Source organism: Charadrius vociferus, unplaced genomic scaffold (assembly GCF_000708025.1).
Source record: "Charadrius vociferus isolate BGI_N301 unplaced genomic scaffold, ASM70802v2 scaffold822, whole genome shotgun sequence".
Taxonomy (NCBI): domain Eukaryota; kingdom Metazoa; phylum Chordata; class Aves; order Charadriiformes; family Charadriidae; genus Charadrius; species Charadrius vociferus.
The window spans coordinates 980,171-999,387 of record NW_009647481.1 but is presented as its reverse complement, the minus strand read 5'-3'; the positions used below and the strand labels follow the sequence as shown (position 1 = coordinate 999,387).

At 54.2% G+C, this 19,217-nt stretch overlaps 1 protein-coding gene across 1 annotated transcript in view; it reads right to left on the bottom strand.

The window, feature by feature from the left end:
- Nucleotides 1-1,300: 1,300 nt before the first annotated feature.
- The window catches only part of SIL1 (SIL1 nucleotide exchange factor), a 79,178-nt gene continuing 61,261 nt past the window's right edge, over nt 1,301-19,217 (bottom strand). Inside the window, exons 7-9 of the mRNA XM_009880718.1 lie at nt 7,226-7,322; nt 3,533-3,697; nt 1,301-1,651 (exon numbers count right to left, since the gene is read on the bottom strand). Of these exons, the coding sequence (XP_009879020.1) occupies nt 1,301-1,651; nt 3,533-3,697; nt 7,226-7,322 (613 nt within the window). The remainder of the gene's footprint in view (nt 1,652-3,532; nt 3,698-7,225; nt 7,323-19,217) is intronic.

Genomic DNA, 19,217 nt, shown 5'->3' with positions numbered 1-19,217 from the left:
TGGCCACCACCCAGCCTTTAATGCCTCGCCTGAGGAAGGACAACGTGGGGACACAGAATCAGTCCGAGGAGAGGGCACAACATCGTCCCCAACAGCCCACCCAGCGTGAGGAGGACCTCAAAGGGGGTTCCTGGGGAAGGGGCCCGAGCCTAGAGGAAAAAGAGCAGAAGCTGCACCTGGAGGAGGCGTGTGAAGGGAGATGCCTGGCCCGGCACAGAAGGGAGAGCGTGCTGTACATCACGGAATCAAAATCCTCGGCTGCTGGCCTCAGTCCCTCGAGATTATCGTCCTGGAAGCCATCTCCAAAGGCAAGAAGAACGCAAGCAAGCCTCAATCCACTCTGGAGACATTCCAAACCCGCCTGGACGCTGTCCTGTGCAACCTGTTGTAGGTGCCCCTGCTCTGGCAGGGGGGTTGGACTAGATGATCTCCAGAGGTCCCTTCCAACCCTGACCATTCTGTGATTCTGTGGTTTGTTGCAGGGCAAAGCGTGGTTCTCCAGCCGGTTAGCCCCTGTGATGGCAGGAGCAGTTCCATGGCTGTACCACACCGGCGCTCAGACAGCCATTTTCACCCCCAGACCGTTGGGAGGTGGCTGGTCTCCCAGCAGAGAGGGGCTGCAGGAGAGCTGCCGTGGTGGAGCTATGTGATCTACACAGAGGGTGGAGGTGGGGTCCTTGGAGGTGTTCACATCCCCACTGACTTGACCGAGCGATAGTCCTGCTCTGAGCGAAGGCTGGATTGGAGACCTTCATAGAGCTCCTCTAACCAACGTTGCAAGGAAGCAACACTCAACATTGCAAGAAAGCAACGTTTCAAGCCATCCTCCCGCACAAGCACAAAACAATCCAAAGGCAAACGGTGCTGTCCGAGTGCCGAGGTGTGTTATACAGAAGCAAATAAAAGATCACAGACACCGCGGGTCATCGCCAGGCAAGAACAAAGGCAGCAGAGCTGCCTGACAGGGGCAGTCCCACATCCCTCAGCCCTTCCCACCCCAAAGAATCCTGCAGATGGACTGAGAACACTCATAAGGTACCACGGTTGGAGGCACCGTAAGCTGAGACTTCACCTCGTTCCCTCTGAGGTACACATGCCTATTTTTCCAGCGGTACCCCGTGCAAAAGAAAACGTGCCCCCACAGCCGTACGGTTTAATAAGGAAGCTGGTGGCCCACTCGCCCAGTGGTGGGATCTCATTTAGTCCAGCAGTTTATTCAAAAGTGCGTTTACATTGGTGCCATCAAAACTCACGCTGCTGCCCTGAACTACCTGGAACTGAACTGAATCTACAGCTAGTTTCATCTTAATTCCTGAATGATGGTATTTACAGAGCCAAGGAGTTCCTTGAAATAGCCATCTTTGTCACCTTCCCTCTGCTCCTCGGCTGCCAGCTCCTCATACTCACTGCGCAGGAGGCTGAGGGTGGTGCCGAGGGCCTGGTCCCCCCGGTAGCGCTCCTTGCAGAAGGCCATCAGCACGCCGACTGTCTTGAGGACCTTCTCCCGAGTGTCGTGCTCCGGCATGGCCAGCAGGTTGGAAACGACCACGCACCAGTCCTGCTCCACCACCGCCGGGACCAGCTTGACTTGCTGGTACTGCTGGATTTTCTCTTCCATTTGATCTCCGTGCTGCGAGTCCTCCAGCAGCATCTGTGGGGAGCGGTGGAACATGGATTAATATCCCTATCAGAGAGCAACCGCTCCCAGGAGGTGACATCATGGGACAGTAGGATGCACATCCTGTAACACCCACCACAGAAGGTGACTTGCAATGGAACATGAATACAAGGTTGTGTCCTGATGCCCTGTTGCCTGTGCATGATGTTGGTCACAGGGACTGGTTGCCCACCCTTGGAAAACTCTTGGTGACTGGGAGGTTTGGTATCACGTGGTCCTGAAAGGGGACTCAAGGGGAAAGAAGTTCAGCAGAAGACCCGTAAAGTCTGGGACTGCTGCTTTGAGCTGCTGGACAGGCTCCGTCAGCACCTAACGAACATCACCACTTGCCTTCATGAAGAGGCAGATGAAGGCTTCTGCGAGGGTGGGGAACCACTCCAGCCCTGGGCAAGAGAGCGGGCAGTCCAGCTCCCACCACAAGCGATGGGACAACCCCGTCCCCAGGGGCTGTGTGGGTCCTTGGGGACTGCCTGGGTCCCCAAGGGCGCCCGTGACATTTTCTCCAACCCATCTATCAGCTTGGCGACGGACACCCCCTCTCCCCTGGGCGGCTGCTGCGGGGAGCCTGGTCGTGCTGGTTTATCCCACAGATTTACGGGACGCGGCAGGGACAAGGAGGGACGATGCTGAGGAGACCTCCCCTCCCCCGGTGGCCCCGGGGAGCTGTCTGCTAAACCCCACGCAGGATTTGGGGTGAAAAGGAAAGGAGGCAGCAGAAAAAGCCCTTCAGAGCCCCGACAATTTATGCTTCAGCGCAGAGAGCTGTCGACGGTAGTTTCCGATTTTCAAACCAACCCACTTGATTGTCACCCAGCTCACCCCAAACCCGCCACCCCACTCGGACCAGCCCTGCATCCCGCCGGGCACCGAGGGCTCCCCCATCTCCTCCAGGAAGGCGATGGGATCGATACATGGCATTCCCAGCCCGAAGGACAGCGCAAAAATCATTGTTTTAACAGAAACCCGAGAAATTGCGGACTGTCCCTGGCCGCAGCGGAGCCGGGAACAGACGGGGCTGCCGGAGGGGCGGCTGTGAAGCAGGAGGGAAGGGGAAGGGTCCGGGTAAAATGCCCGCGTACGCTCCCTTTCCGTGCGAGCAGACAGACAGGAGTGCCGCGCGTGAGAGCCAGCACCCGATAAAATTTCAGGGCAGCAAAAATAATTTCCGCCTTTATAAAGTCCTCTGGAAAACAACTGTTTGACAACGCAGACGTTGCTCCGCGGTGCCTGAACGCCAAATATTACAGCAGTAATAATCCGGAGGGCAAATTGGCCGTAAACGGAGTGAAAGGGGATTTAATTTCCACTCTCTGTCATAAGAGAAACGCACGGACTAAACAAGCGGTGGCAAGGGAAGACGGGTTTTCAACTGACATTTGCAGCAGTAATCCAAGGTATTTGAAAATAAAACACTTAGCTTTGTGGGCTTGGTTCCAGCTGGGCCCCTCCGGCAGGCAGGGACACAGCGGCGGTGGCGCGTCCCCCGGCACTTGGCTGGCGGCCGGTGGCTGGACGGCACAGCCAAGCTCACCGCGGCACAGCACCTACGTTCCCTACTCGTGTCCTTGCTGTTTTGTCTTTTAAACACCCTCGGGTGTAAACAGCGATGGCGATTTAATGAAAAATAAAAGGTTTAAGCTGGCTCTGGGCTCTCCCCCTGGCGCTCGTCCCCCACAGCAGCGGCCCGTGGGATGGAGGGAACTCATCCCAACAGCACGGACCAGTGCCGATGCTGGATCGGCCCCTCCTCACCCTCATGCTAACGAGGATGCTCCATGGCCCCTTTGGCTCGGCGAGGGGATGAAGGTGGGGAGAGCCTGGCCAGGTCTTGTCCCCTCCCTCCTGGCTCCTCACCTTCTCCATGATGAGGTCGTAGAGGAGCGTGACCACACGGACATAAAGGGTCTCCATCCCCTTCTGCCTGAAGAGGCTCCTGAGGACCTGGAGGCCGCCAAGCTTGAGGAACTGCTGCTGGGCATAGGGGAAGTGTCTCAGCATGGAGGACAGCGCAAAGAGAGCCTGGTGGGGAGAGAAGTCCATCAGCATGGTGGCCATGGCTGCCACCTCTCTTTGTGGCACACCATGGAGACAAGAGAAATGCTCCAACCCATTTGCGTGGAGCTCCCCAGCATCTGCATTCAAACCTCTCCTCGCCAAGGGGCATCTCCTAGAGCCCTCTTATCTCCTGATCCCAACCCTCCCCGGCGCTGCGAGGCTGCCCGAATTTGGGTGACTTCCACGCAAACTCCAATCTGGACTGTCATCCTGTTCCCTAGAACGATAACCCAGAGGACCCTGTGCCCAGCACCTCAACGACCCAACGCCATCGCTTCTCCTCACCGTTCACACCCACCGGTCCTCAGTAGAGAGCCCGGCTATGGGTAAGGACAGGGCAAAGCGGGGTCCAGCACTGTTCAGCAGAGCCCGATCCCCTCGAGATGATCTGGACATGTGGGGAATATCCTCTCCCCGGCACTCATGCGGCTGGAGAACAAGACCATGCTGTTTCCCAGGCCGTGGCCCCAAAACAGGGTCTGTCACGGTGCAGCATCATGCACCGCCAGCGAGAGCCACCGGCACGCCTGCACTTGCCTCCTGGGCCTCGAGCGGCACGGGGTTAACAACGAGGAGGCAATTAGGGGCCAACCACTGAATTTTACACTTGTCTACTTTTGAGGCCGGCGGTTTGCAGAGGGGACGGGCTGACGCTGCCCGGGGCGGGGCTGCTGCCCGAGCGGGGCCCGGGATGTTCATCTGGGCGCCTGCCAGCGAGCCGAGCCGGCTCCTCCGCACGCCAAGGTGGACCGCGCATCCCCCGCTCTCCCTGGACAGATCCGAGCTGACAGCCATGTCTTCCCCAGTCCCATTTGTTTCTATTTTCCATCTTCCGAGTTGCCGCCAGTGAATCAGAGGATGTTTCCGTCTCCTTTTTTAACCATAGGCCAAAGGATGAGGGAGGGAAGAAATGCACTTTTGGCCTCGCTGCCGTGCATGGCTGGGAGCGCCGGGGCGGAAAACCCACCGGAGCGGGAGTCATGGGCTGCTGCCCTGCGTGGGAACAGGCTGGGGCACCAAGCTGTCCTTGGGATCCTGGACTGGAGAGAGACGGGAGACCGTACGCAGTGTAGGAACTGGAAATTAAAAGCCTCTGTCCTCCTGGAAAAGAGGGTTGAACCCTCTGAGGCTCTCGTAAGGCGGTGTGTAAATGCAGACAATACTGAGCTCATCCCTCCCACTCTTCTCCAGGGGCTGCCAGGAGGAAGTGCTCAGGTTTGCTGGAAAGAAGCATCCCGCACCCACGGCCCAGGGGTTCAAGTGATGCTGGTGAGGGCCTCTGCACACCCAGCTGTCCCTTCCCACCCCAAAACGAGCCCCAGATCGAGCCACGGGCACTCCCAGGAGGAATTTCTGAGCAGGGAACATCCTGTGCTGCACCCCTCCGGCCAGGACCTCCTCCCGCCCATGGCCAAAAGCACAGCGGGTCCCCAGTGTCTTTCACCCACTGGAAGACTCTTACTGTGGACTAAACGGGAACGTGTTTGTGGGAGCTTGTTAAAACACTGGCAGCACACTGCTGTTTGCACAGCACAGCGCACTGAAGACGAATGAAAGAGCCGGTGGTTCCCTCACCCTGTGAACCCCCTTCTCGCAGGAGGTCACCGTGCTAAACGGTGGGGCTGGGTTTTCGGGAGCAGCCAGGTAATTTTACGGCCTGTAAACAGAGGTGGCATCGCATGCTAAAGCGAGAGTAATGAGATCTCATGCTCCAGGGAGTATGGCGAGGAGGGAAGGAGGGAGAGAAGGCGAGGCGAGGAAGCCCCCACCCCGACGGACAGCGCTGCACATTTGGCTGGGGGCTCTCGGTGCTGCTCAGCTTGCTCCAAAGCCACCGCCAAAGGCAGGACACGGGGCTGGTGCCAGCAATTAGCTCCTTCCAAACGTCAGCTCCCATGTTTGTTAGCCTCTGATGGTTACGCGCTGCTGGCAGTGGGGGCCTGACCCGCAGCGCCAGGGCTGCCGGGGGGGGATCCAGCACCCTGGGGTGCACTGGATCCCACCCACGGTGGAGAGCAGCACGGGGTCCCACACTCACGATGTCAGTGATGCCCCAAAGAGCGCCTGTATCGGGTCCAGCACAAAAACAGCTTTACCCAGAGGTGCGTCCCTGCCCGCTCACCTTCTTCTTGACAGCCAGGGGTTGTTCCGTAGCCAGAATAACCAGGAGCTTCTGCAGCGCGCCCCCCTCAATTGCTTCTATCTGGACTTTGGGGTTGCTGCAGGGACAAAAGCAAATGGCAGGTCACCAACAGAGTGGGGCACGGCAGGGTGGGACGGACCCCGGGTCTGTCTGGGGCAGCACCCCGCAGCGGACAGGAAGGAGGGTCAACCCAGCCTGATCCCAGAGCAAACCCCCCCTGCTCCCACCAACCGTGGCTCGCTGTTTTGGAGAAGCTGTGAGCCCTGTGGGCCACTCCAAACCCAGCACACGACCGATGCAACCTGAAGCGATGGCAGCACAGCTGGGGAAGGGCACACCAGACCGTCCACATCACCCCACCCCGTGCCCACGTCCCACCCATTGTCCCCTGGCAAGGAGCCCTCTCCCGTGTTTCCCTTGCAGCTATTAATCCTCACGCTTTGTATCACATCTATTCCTTAACAGCCTTTAATTTCGACTCTCGCCTTCCCCCCTCTCACTCGCTCCTCACTTTCTGTTAACGTGCTGATTTATTTAAACACTCCTGTGCTGCAGCTCACCTGGGGGAAGCTCCCGCTTGTCCCCGGAGCCTCTGAATCACAAACTACACCTGGTCTCACCACCCACACACCTCTGGCTTCGAGCCGCTTTTCTCCAAGCACTACAAATGGCTAAATCCATCCCTTCGTCTCCAAGAACCAGGCTAAAATTTCACATCTGGATGTGAACAGCTTCCCCAGGTGTGGGCAGATGCAGACGAGCCTCGCACCCTGTCTGCATTGCCCACGGGTACCAGCTGCCCGTGTGGGCAGGGGCACCTCGGCCACACAAATGCTTTCCAAACCCACTTCTAAGCACATCTTTGAAGATGGTGGAGAGGTGAGATGCTCCAGGCTCCCTCTTTGGCAGGGTTTTCACAGTCAGAGCACAACGTACCGGCTGTCTACATCCCTGATCCCTGGTCTCTCGCGCTCCAAGGAAGAGCTCCAGCACTTTGCTCAACTTTGAAGCAGCAATTGCACTGCGGCCAGACAAAGGTCAGACGTCCCTGCTACAGCATAATACCCACAGCTCTTACTGCTACCAGAAAGCTGCCGGAGCAGCCGGTGCCAAGCATCGTCCAAGAAATAAGGGAGACAGAGGCAGACAGGGTCATATAAAAAAACAAAAACAGAAGACAAATGGACTTGGGCGGGGGGATCCAGAACCCTGGGGTGCACTGGATCCCACCCACGGTGGAGAGCAGCACGGGGTCCCACACTCACGATGTCAGTGATGCCCCAAAGAGCGCCTGTATTGGGTCCAGCACAAAAACGGCTTTACCCAGAGGTGCGTCCCTGCCCGCTCACCTTCTTCTTGACAGCCAGGGGTTGTTCCGTAGCCAGAATAACCAGGAGCTTCTGCAGCGCGCCCCCCTCAATTGCTTCTATCTGGACTTTGGGGTTGCTGCAGGGACAAAAGCAAATGGCAGGTCACCAACAGAGTGGGGCACGGCAGGGTGGGACGGACCCCGGGTCTGTCTGGGGCAGCACCCCGCAGCGGACAGGAAGGAGGGTCAACCCAGCCTGATCCCAGAGCAAACCCCCCCTGCTCCCACCAACCGTGGCTCGCTGTTTTGGAGAAGCTGTGAGCCCTGTGGGCCACCCCAAACCCAGCACACGACCGATGCAACCTGAAGCGATGGCAGCACAGCTGGGGAAGGGCACACCAGACCGTCCACATCACCCCACCCCGTGCCCACGTCCCACCCATTGTCCCCTGGCAAGGAGCCCTCTCCCGTGTTTCCCTTGCAGCTATTAATCCTCACGCTTTGTATCACATCTATTCCTTAACAGCCTTTAATTTCGACTCTCACTTTCCCCCCTCTCACCCGCTCCTCACTTTCTGTTAACGTGCTGATTTATTTAAACACTCCTGTGCTGCAGCTCACCTGGGGGAAGCTCCCGCTTGTCCCCGGAGCCTCTGAATCACAAACTACACCTGGTCTCACCACCCACACACCTCTGGCTTCGAGCCGCTTTTCTCCAAGCACTACAAATGGCTAAATCCATCCCTTCGTCTCCAAGAACCAGGCTAAAATTTCGCATCTGGATGTGAACAGCTTCCCCAGGTGTGGGCAGATGCAGACGAGCCTCGCACCCTGTCTGCATTGCCCACGGGTACCAGCTGCCCGTGTGGGCAGGGGCACCTCGGCCACACAAATGCTTTCCAAACCCACTTCTAAGCACATCTTTGAAGATGGTGGAGAGGTGAGATGCTCCAGGCTCCCTCTTTGGCAGGGTTTTCACAGTCAGAGCACAACGTACCGGCTGTCTACATCCCTGATCCCTGGTCTCTCGCGCTCCAAGGAAGAGCTCCAGCACTTTGCTCAACTTTGAAGCAGCAATTGCACTGCGGCCAGACAAAGGTCAGACGTCCCTGCTACAGCATAATACCCACAGCTCTTACTGCTACCAGAAAGCTGCCGGAGCAGCCGGTGCCAAGCATCGTCCAAGAAATAAGGGAGACAGAGGCAGACAGGGTCATATAAAAAAACAAAAACAGAAGACAAATGGACTTGGGCAGGGAGCAGCTTTGAATTAAGCCTACAGCTCCAAGAAATACAGCAAAACAGCAAGCTCATCTATGTCAACCAAGGTGCCGGGCAACCTCTCCAACCCTCCCTGCTCCATCCAGGCTTTGCTTCCCACACCATTAGGAGTTATCCAACGGCTCAGAGGTGGCAGATCTGGCGTGTGGGTTCCCGACTGCAATTACCAGGCTGACCTCAAGGCAGGAAAAGGGGGGCTGTTGAAAGCCACCTTTGATTTCTCCTTCCGCACGCGCTTGCTGCGGCAGACACCCAGGCAGAGCCACAGTGCAGGCACCCTGCTGAGGAGGGGGACATCTGCAACCTGCCCGGACAGGGCAGGAAGGAGAAAGAACGAACCCAGGGGCTTCAGGATCCTCCTGCAGAAGAGATTTTCACAGCGTGGTCCACACCCGCACCCGCAGAACCCCGTGTGCTGGCACTGCAGCAGCCTCAGCAACCCTGGGAGCACACCAGCTTCTGGTAATGCCTGGGTGCAGGTGGGACCTGATGCACGTTCCAAGATGTATTTATCCCCCATTCTCACCAGGTCAACAGGTGCAGCAGAGTCTCCTCCTGCAGCAACGGGATATTATTTCCCACCTCAACACAGTGGGAAATGACCTGTATGGCAAACCCTCTCTTCCTGCAGAGCAGCGATGGCATCTCTGATGGCCTGGGCTCTGATTTTGGAGAGTCAGGAGTCAATGCAGACAAACAGCATCAGCCCCAAAACCTTCAACTGCCCCCAGGCAACCCCTGGACCCAAGGCAATTTCCCCCCAGATGACAACCGCTGCTCTTACCTCCAGCCATACCCGCAGTCGCACAGACAGCCACGGCCTCTCCAGCATGGGGACGGCGCGGGGATGGTGCCGCAGCCCCGCAGCATCACAGCGCCCCGTCCAACCTCAGCAACTTCTCCCAGGGCAAAGATGGGAAAAGTACAATGGTGGAATGGAGACAAACAGCTCCCAGAACAGCCAGGGGTTGGCTGAAGGCTCATCTAACTTACCCCAGCAGGTGGAAATGTGCTAAGCATAACCCTTGCCTCAAAAGATCCAGAGATAAGTTAATATCTGTCCTACAGAAGTGCATGAATTGTGCATCTCCTTCTGGTCCAGATGGCTTTATAAGCCAGGCTTGTGATTAGACTCCTTTGGGAGTCCAGAGACACAACACCCAGAAGGCGGCAAGGAAACGCAGCAGTGAGAAGCAACACACGTCCCAAAGTCACTGAAGGTGCCCTTGGCAGCAAGTTGGGCACAGCCGGTGCTCGAGCTGGGATGGCTGAGCACAGCCGTGCTCACCACAACAGCACGAAACCTTCTCCTGCAGAGGCTGGGCAACACGAGCAGAGCCGCTGGGGCCGTGACCAGAGCCCTGCGCATCTCCAAAACCCACCCAGCCACTACAGGAGATGCACAGACATAGTCCTCCTGCTGTGACAAGCTCTGCTGCAAACCAGGCAGGAGGGGGAAGAAGAGGGTTTTTTCCAGCTCTGTTTTTCCAGCGCTGACAGCTTTGGTCCCTGTCTTCGTCTGTGTACTGTTGGGTTGTGCTTCGAGCTTTTGTGGGGGAAGGCACGGCACGCAGGTTCGGCTCTGCCTGGCACATCATCGGCCATGCTGTCAGGCACGTTTTCAATGCTGGGGCTCCGTCAACAAGAGGCAAAGAAACCACAGCTGTATTTCCAGACCCCAAGGAGGAGCTGGCAACTCTTGACACTCAGAAAATGCAATTTCTGATCCAAAAACCCGACCAAATTTCACATGCAAGTCACTCTGGGCAAAGGAGACCAGAGTGAGCGCAGAACAAGCTTGCAGGCAGGCACTTTTCTGAGTATAACTGCACCGAAAGGGGACTCTCCTGTGCTGGAGACCTCTTAGAGCCGTTCAAGGAAAACGGTAAGTTTGGGATATCCGAGCTCTTTTGTCACATCTATCTCAAATAAATAATACGAACTCTTACAGCAAGGGACACGACTGAAAAACTGGTGTGCCTTTTGGCGCTTGGTTGGTCATCTGGAGGATTAGATCTAATTAAAACCTCTGAACCATGGAGTTCTTGCCAAGGAGCACCTCCAGAGGTTAGGCAGCCTGGATGGTAGGCGTGCTGCTCGCTTGTCAATGTTTCTGTTGTTTAATGTCTCTACTATCAATAGTCCGGGCTTCACGCTAACAAAAAAGCTCGTTTGAGGGTTTGGAAAACTCCGCACAGATCTGTACAAATTACACTGTCAAGCCCAGGGAAAAGCAGCCTGAACAAAATAAATACAATGAGACAGACTGTGGAGCGCTCGCATGGGAAATTCAACCTGTGCTAATCTGCTACCAGATAAGGGAATGGTGGCACCAGCAAGGAAATTCACTGCGTTGAAACTCTGAGGTTGGGACAGAGACAGCCTATGACAACATCCCGTGATGCTACAGCGATGGCAGAGATCTGGGTGCGCCCAACGGATGAGACTAACCAGCCTCAAACCTGGGTGAGGAACAGCCACAAGGCTACGGGGGACACAAGCACTGTGCTCGGGATCAAGCCACTTTCCAAAAAAGACCCCTGGGTGCTAAATGCAGCCCTGGTTTGTCCTGGCAGGACCCACCCTGACTGCAGGGCCACACCGCATCCCCCTTCAGATGTGACCCTCACCACACATCTGAGGTTCTTGGGCCTCCAAGCCTCCATTACATCCATCTCTCTCCAATTCTGTTCCTGAAGAGTAGAAAACAAGGCTGGGTACAGGCTCAAACTGATGGATCCATGCAAAAAAACGCCTGGATGCTGGGACAGGCTGGGGTTAATGGGTATGCTGCTGGTGTTCATGCCGGCCAAGATGCGTTGAGCAGAAGTGAAGAGTGCAGGGAGACTGGCTGGAATCCCTACTGCCTGCAGGCGCCCATGCCATCATCACTGAGGAGCTCCTGACAAAGCTCTGTCCCTCACAAGGTGGGCTTTGTTCTCGGGCAGAAGTTCCTGAATTTCTTGAGCCATGGGCCATCCATCCCAGATCATGAGAGGACCTCTGAACAGCTTTGGGCAGGGGCCACCAGACCCTCTTGGTGCAGATCCTGGAGACAATGCCCTCTTTCCCAGGGTGTAGTCTACGGTCTACTCTCTGCTTTCAAACCCCAAGCTAGGCTGATCCTCCACCCAACTCCACATGTCCCTGCTTCTCCCCACCTCTCCCAGGGACCTCCACAGACGGGCTCCCCCAGCAGTGACAGGGCTGCCACCCACACCGTCACCAGCACGCCACAGCACGCATCCCTTCTGACCACAAGACAAACGACTTTTATGTTTCCTACTGCTGCCTCCTTCCGAAGCTCCTGGAGTTGTGACTTTGCCGAGCACAAATTTAATGTGCCACTTCATCATGCTTCCCTGGTGGTGGCTGGAGGAGGGGGACCGTGCCCTTTGGCGGGGTGGGGGGGACGACAAAAGCAGGGGAGGGAAAGCCACCAGAAAACCTCCATCTGAGCCTGCCTGCTGCAGCTCGCAACGGCAGAAGGAAACACTCCATTTTCTGCCAGTTTATATTTCACTGCGTTGGAGTTACAACTTCCCACGAGGGGCCAGAAATTATTACAGTCAAGGCTTGTTTGCTGGAACACCGCAAGCCTCAACAGCGCACGGAAAGGGGAGCAAAAGGAATAAACCCAAGAGCTGACGCGCTGTGATCAGCGCTACCGGAGTAAAACTGAGATGAAGTTGCCGCAGCGCCCCAGCGACAGGTCCTGCCTTGGGCGGGTGGTGAGGGCAGAGATGGGACCCAGCATCTTCCACCAGCTGCCGGGTCGGGATGTTTGCTGCCTCCTTCTTTTTTTAATTCCATTAAAGCTCTTTGGGGAAGCAGCAAGATCTCAGCACCAGGATGACCGTCTGGAGGAGCCACCAGCCTGATGGAAGCTTCCTGGAGGAGACGCGGTCTCACGAGCTGGGATCAGAGTCCTCCAAAGAGCCGCTCCACACGCTGCAGCTTGTAATCCCCCACACGCTGCAACTGCCCCACACCTTTGCCACTGGGCTGTGAGGGACCCGCTCGGGGGACGGCTGCCGACGCTCCCTGGACATTGTTTTTGGGCACGCCGAGGAGCAGCACCAGCACGGGGGATGCAGCTGTGGCTCCTGAAAATCCAGCACGGGCTTCTCTGCCATTTTGACTGGCAAACTCATTACATAGAAGCAGCTCCCATTTTGCTGAAGAAAGGATTTTTTTTTTTAAGAGTACTATCCGTGAAGGGATACCCTTACCCTATTCCTCCGAGGATGACCCCAAGTACACGTGCACAAATTCAGGAGAGAGTTTTCAAAGTTTTTCCAGACTGCACACACGAGGGGCGTGGGAAGACTGAAAAGCAGCAACGCAGCCCTGAGGCAACAGCAGCTCTTGAGTTAGACGGGAACTTGCAAAATAAAATTAAAATAAAAAAAAAAAAAAAAAGGAAAGCCAAGCGGTGCGAAGGGACCTGAGGCCCCTCAGCAGAGAGCAGGGCAGGCAGGCAAACACCTTTGTTTCTACTGCTCTGGCAAGGACACACATAGAATATTTATTTCTTGGCCTGCTTGTTGTACAAACCGCACGAGACCCTACAAAAAAAAAAAAAAAAAAGGGTCACCTCCTTACTCTGAGCATCCAGGCAGAGACAGACCAAAAAGAGGTGTGAATGGGGAGTGCGAGGGAGGGGATGCTCCTGCCTGGCAGGGACAGGGTGCTGAGCACAGCACTTCTGCCCCGGCTGAAGCGTGTCCTGCTGTGGTGGTGGCCGCACACCCCGCTCTGGTGGCCACCGGCTGCTGAGTTAGCCAGCATCCTCCCCAGGGCACAGGAGGTAAGTCTGGAGCTCGTGCTCTGATGAAAGCCCAGCGCGATGGTTAAAAGGCATGATAATCACCGGGCTAGACAGGACTTAATGGGTCTCTTCTCCCGTCAGAACCAGCGGTCTGCGATGCCGCGTGGGAAATCAAAGCCGGGATCAAAGTCTGTAAGTCTGTGAAACAGCCTAAAAAATTTAGTGTAGTCTATTTAGCTTGTGCTATAACCTGAGGATGAGAAACAGGCAGCACAGCTTACCTTGCCCTCCCCCTCCACTTGTCCCCCTCCCCTGTTTTCACTCCAAAATCTGTTAACGAAGAAAACGAGAAAGAAAACGAGAGTGCACCAATGCTTTGCTCGCAGGGGAATGCGGTGGCTCAGAACCGAAATGTGCCTACGATGGCATTACCCTGCAACACAGCTCCAACTTGCCTGGCTCCTCGTGCCTCTCAAGCCGTCACGTCTGAGTAAGAATTTGAAAGGCAATGGAAAAAGGTCATTTCTGCAAGTCCTGGAAACCAAAAGCAATACAAGCAGGGTCACACGTGAAAAGGCCAGTGACTTTTTCAGAGGCCTCTGTATTTGGAGGATTTCTGACAGCTCTTTAAGTATATTCATGTTAAAATTACCTGACAAACAATAGAGAGAGATAAAACTGATCATTACGATGTCAACGTTTAAAGGTTTGACTAGGATTCAGTAATTCCAGCCTGAACTATGGCTGTAAATCTCTGCATAAGGGCAGAAAAAAGAGGCAGGATGATCAGCAGCTCATTAGTACTTGCACGATTGAATTTTAGATTGTAGGTTTAAAGGGGAAAAAAAAAAAGGCATTAAAATAGCCCAAGTGAGAAGCAACACACGCAGAGAATACGCTTTCCTGGAGCATTCAGAGCACTGGCTATGGCATGAAGTATCCCCATCAGAAATGACAGTGGAGCAGCTGCAGCGAGCCCGGCCGGCTCCGAATCCACGACTTCCCAGGTGCGTAGCGGTGGGCTACGTGTTCCCCACTTTGTTCTTACGAAGAGGATAACTGGGAAAACTCAACACCAACAATTTTCGTACCCCCCCAGTCCTCTGAAACAACCACCCTGGCTCTGCCGTGGGACGCCAACAGATGATGCTTAAGTGGTGAATCTCTTACAAAAATACATATTTAACAGAGGATTTCCATTATTGCAGTCTCACACCACTGAAAAGGAGATGGGACATTTGCACGCACAATATGAGATATACAGGGTAATAATAAGATAACCTCAACCACAACAAGGCTGCCTGCAACTATTCGCAGTTCGAAGGAGGAGGGACGAAGCCCAGACACCCCAAAGCCCCCACCGAGGTCTGCATGCAGCAGAACTGGCCTAGAAAGCCTCTCCTCTGAGCATCAGCTCAAACCCGAGTTTATCACAGACAAAGGCCTTCGCAGCTATGACTTAAGGAGATTAAAAACCACCCAGAAAAATGGAGCCCAAAGTAGTTGTGCCGATCAAAATACAGCAAAGAAGAAAGTGGGGGTGAGGGGGGGGAAACCTGACAAAAGGAAAACTAGGTTTCAATAGGCAACACAATACAACAATTTCGTACGAAAGATGTGAAGCATAAAAGCAACGTTAGATGTTCAAAAGCACAGAATATAGGAAAGACATAAAAAAAAAACCCCGAGAAGATTAAAATCTCCACTTCAATGCAATGCTGCCTTCTCACTTTCTACCAAGGCAGGCACTCATCGCAGTAGCGGGGGAGCAGCAGCATCCCTGCGAGAGCAACACAGCTCAACGTGACATAATGGATTACATAGACGCAAGTATGGGTTTTAATGAGCAATTAGGTTATTGAGTATTTGTTGCTAAGAGGAGAATAGAACTGCAGAGAATAAGCTGGAGCTGAGTACGTGGTTCTGTGAGTTTGATGGGCTAATGTGATACTTAAACCGAGGGAGCGTGAGTCACCCCAGAGAGGCAGAAATAGCGTGGAAGACTGCCTGGGAAAAACTGGGGAACCTTGGCTTGCTCCCGACCACACATCCGCGTCCCAGGCACCAGCAAGAGATAGTTGAGGTTCTCATGCCTGCTGAAAGCAGGATGGCTATAACATCCCGTTACGGATAAGCCCCGAGTTCCCCAGGGACACAGCGACATCGGGTTGAACTGGGGAAACGTCTGCTCTCAGATACGCGATGTAAGTGGGAATTACCTAACGCGAGTTTCTGGCCCTTCAGAGTCACGAGGATTTCGAGCTGGAAGCGTAGAGCAGAGCCACCTCTCGCAGCGCGGCCAGGGTCGAGAGCCCACGGCAGCCCCGCGGGGAGGGGACCCCGCTCACCGAAGCCCAGAGAGGGCACGGCCGAGGCGGCCAGTGTTTTGTAACGGGGAAAAAAATCAGATAAGCTGCAGTGCTGTAATGTAGCATAACAGATGGATAATTAGATTTATATGAAGAGCTGTAAAAGTAAGTAATTAAATAAAAATACAGAATAGTGAATCTGCCGGAGCGAGACACCTCGCGGGGGTGCAGAAAGCCCCCACAGCTGGGACCCCATGTCCCAGCCACAGGGGAGCGGGTGGCAGAGCCGGGGCGCTTGTTTGGGTCAACCGAAACGAGTCGTCGCCAACATGACTGCTCCGGAGAGGAGTGATGGGAACAGAGGGACCAAGTCGAGTTGCAGCAAAAGCCCTCTTCCTCCTCACCTCTCCGCGGAGCAGAATAGATGAGTGACTATCAGCTCTGGACAATAAAATCTTAGGTGGCATAACAAAATCAACCGCGCCAGATTGTGCTGCTGAACGCACACAAACAACAAACCAACAGGCGGTATTTATAGCTGTTGAAAAAAAGGTACCGTGAAAACGGGCTGGAGATTGCACAGGGTAACAAAGCGAGCCCAGGCAGGAATCCCACTGTCCTGGTACATGTGAGACTCCCCAGGACACCCTCGGAGCCTCTCTCTTCTCCTGACCCTCTGCTTCGCCAGCTCTGAGCTCTATTTTGGTGCCAGCACATACCCCTCAGCTACGCGAATGTCAGTGCTGCCAGCCGGGGGACTCGCTTTGGAGGGGGCTGTTGTGCACCTGAAGCTCCCACCGACGCCGGGGCAAGTGGAGGGCTGCAGCTCTCAAGAGCCTCAGATACCAGCTCAGCTTCCACGAGTTTAATCAAAGACCCATAAACCGTTTTATGATTAAAAAGCAAAGTTTTTTTTTTGGATTCTCGGGGCTATCACCGTCACCCTGTCAGCACAGAGGCGGAGGAGCCCGCAGAGGAAAGGGTCTGAAACGGCCCCATCAAGGCTAGCCCATCTGCTCCGTTCTCCTGACGGTGAAGGATGGGCCCGTGCGGTCCACTCTGGAGGGTCTGTCAGCCCGCTGTGATTTAAGGGCTGCACTGGGTGACTCATGCTCTGTCTGCAACAACCAAGGGAACCGCGTGAGCTCTCTTCCAGCACGTGTGGAATGACTGATCCTTCCGGGTAGGTACGAGCAAGTGCTCCGCAGCGCATGGAGAAGGACATCACAGAACCCCTCCAGCACTCTATCACCCAAACCGATGCTTTATTTGGAGGCGTAAATCAACCTTAAGGCTATATGTGCCATGCTTACAAAACACTCCCTGTGCATTTCTGAAAGCCGGTTATTTTACCATAGGTCAAATGCGTAGCAGCGCCTAAGGATGGGGTCTGTTTCCTCAGCGTTAATAAAAAGTGAGCGATTCTCTAAGAGTGCAAGCAGAACTCATTTATTTCTCTGCCATTTTAGCCACAGCCCACAAAAATTGTGTTGATTTCTTTTCAAAAATCACAACACAGCAAGGAACAAGGAACAAATACTGCAGGATTAATACCACGTCCTTGAGCTCATCCAGTGTTTTTCATCCCAGAGAATTCAAAGCACTCCCTGATTTATAGACGGGGAAACTGAAGCGCTCCCCGGAGCATCGGCAGCCGCACCAGGGCTCAAGCAGGAGTGCTGAGCTCCTGCCTCCCCGCTCCTCCCCTTCTTCACACTCCTTTTCTCGGCACGCCTCCAGCCTCCTGGCTCCGAAACTGAACTGGCCTCAGATGGTGGCAAACACAGGAGTGCCCAAGGTCTTTGCTGCTGCTGCAGGACCCCTGAAGAAGACCCTTCTGCGACAGGAACTCGCAGTGGGGCAGCTTTGCACAGAAGCATCCCCGTGAGGTCTGCCCTGTGACACCGAGCGCAATTCAAGGCATGCAAAGTTACTCAAATATTCCAACAAAACCTATTCACGCACCTCAGGTAACATGAAAACACTGCAAAAAGCTGTCTGAAAGCACCATGAGAAGAAAAGCCTGAGTGCTAACCACTGGGGTCTTAACACTTTGGCTTATGTTCTCCAGCGGCAGCAAGTGTCTATCTAACGCATCCCACTAATAATCTTGAGAGAGGGTAAAAGGTGGCCTGAGGCTAAGACCTTCGATTGTCATTCGCTTTATTTGTTTGCTTGCTCATTTGAGCCGCTTTTTCTTTAAGACAAGTGCTAATAAGAAAGCCTTTGCCTGGCGCGGCCCTGTTGGGAATGCCAGCGGAGCGCAGGCACTCTCCAGCTCTTCCACGAGACACAAAGAGAAGTGTGAGAACAGGCACTTCACTTCTCTCCCTTCCAGCAGCATCTTCGCGATGCTCTGTCCTATTTTAACCCTGCCATCTGTTTCACAACTCTCCGCGTTCCTCCCGTAACCGAGGAAGGCAGCGCATTACATCGAGCAAATCTTTCTATCATCTCCCACCCCTTTTGCTTACGGACGTGCCCCGGAGCACCCCCGGGCACCGCGACGGAAGGTATTGCTCTTAAACAACTGATCCGCTCATCGCTTACGAGCCTCATCTCAAACCACCCCGCTCCTCTCCAGGCAAGGGAAGATGCTGGATCACAGGGAGAATCACACCCACTGCAATGTCATGTTTTAAACTCTGGCTGTTCCTAGTCCCACCGGGTTTAACAGCGCTATTAGAATCATTTTAGACTAGAAAAGTACATTTGTTTCACTGAGTCATGATTCAAAAACGAGACTTCGCTCCATTTACAAAAGCAAATCACCATCTCGCAAATGCCAAGCGCAGATTTCAGCTCCAAAAGCGAAGCCTGGGGAACGCTTCCAGCCGCAGAGAGAATGGAAAAGCTGCATCTGCAAAAGCTGGAAAACCTTTTTTTTTTTTTTTTTCTTTATCTGGTTTTCACAAACAGAAAGCATGACTTGTGGGACACCGGCTCCTGGAGAAATCTAACTGACTCATTCTGCGTCAGGTGACTTAATCACGCATTAATAGAGAGGAGAGCGACAGCAGGAGTGCCGCCACGGGACCAGGGACCGCGATGCTGCAACGCAACCCACGGACGATTCAAGCCAGTTCCTGGGTGGGAAGCCCTCAAGGAAAACTTGGGAGTCACAGAAAGCACCAGCAATTCTTTATGCTTTCTGATTCATCCCTACTCAACACCCACATGCCACGGCAGAGGAGGCTGGAACTGCTACATTTAGGATGACATTTAAAAATCAAGGTTGTGCTGCTGATGGTCATTAAAAATCCAACAGCATTTTTCAGAAACCAGTGGGTACCCGCATTGGTGCCCCTACCAAATATCAGCACAGCAGTAATTTTTCTAGCAGCTTCAGTTAAAAGATAAAGGAAAATTGCACCCACCTATAATTACTGTTATTATCGTTGTTGTTTTTTAAACATTCGCTATATACCTTTCTATTTTCTAAATAAAAAAATAAGACGGAAACATTTCCCCAAACCTTTCTAAGTGTCAGATTCATCTCACTTAACATTAGATACCTCAAATTAAGCCATCTAGCTCAGACGAGCTGCCCGGGCTCCCTCAGCAACGTGTTCCAACCTGTGGTCTGCACACCCCTGGAGACCCAACCACTGTTTCTGTATTTCCACCAGACTTGCCCGGGCTAATCCAGAAAGGCGAGTCTACGGTCCAAG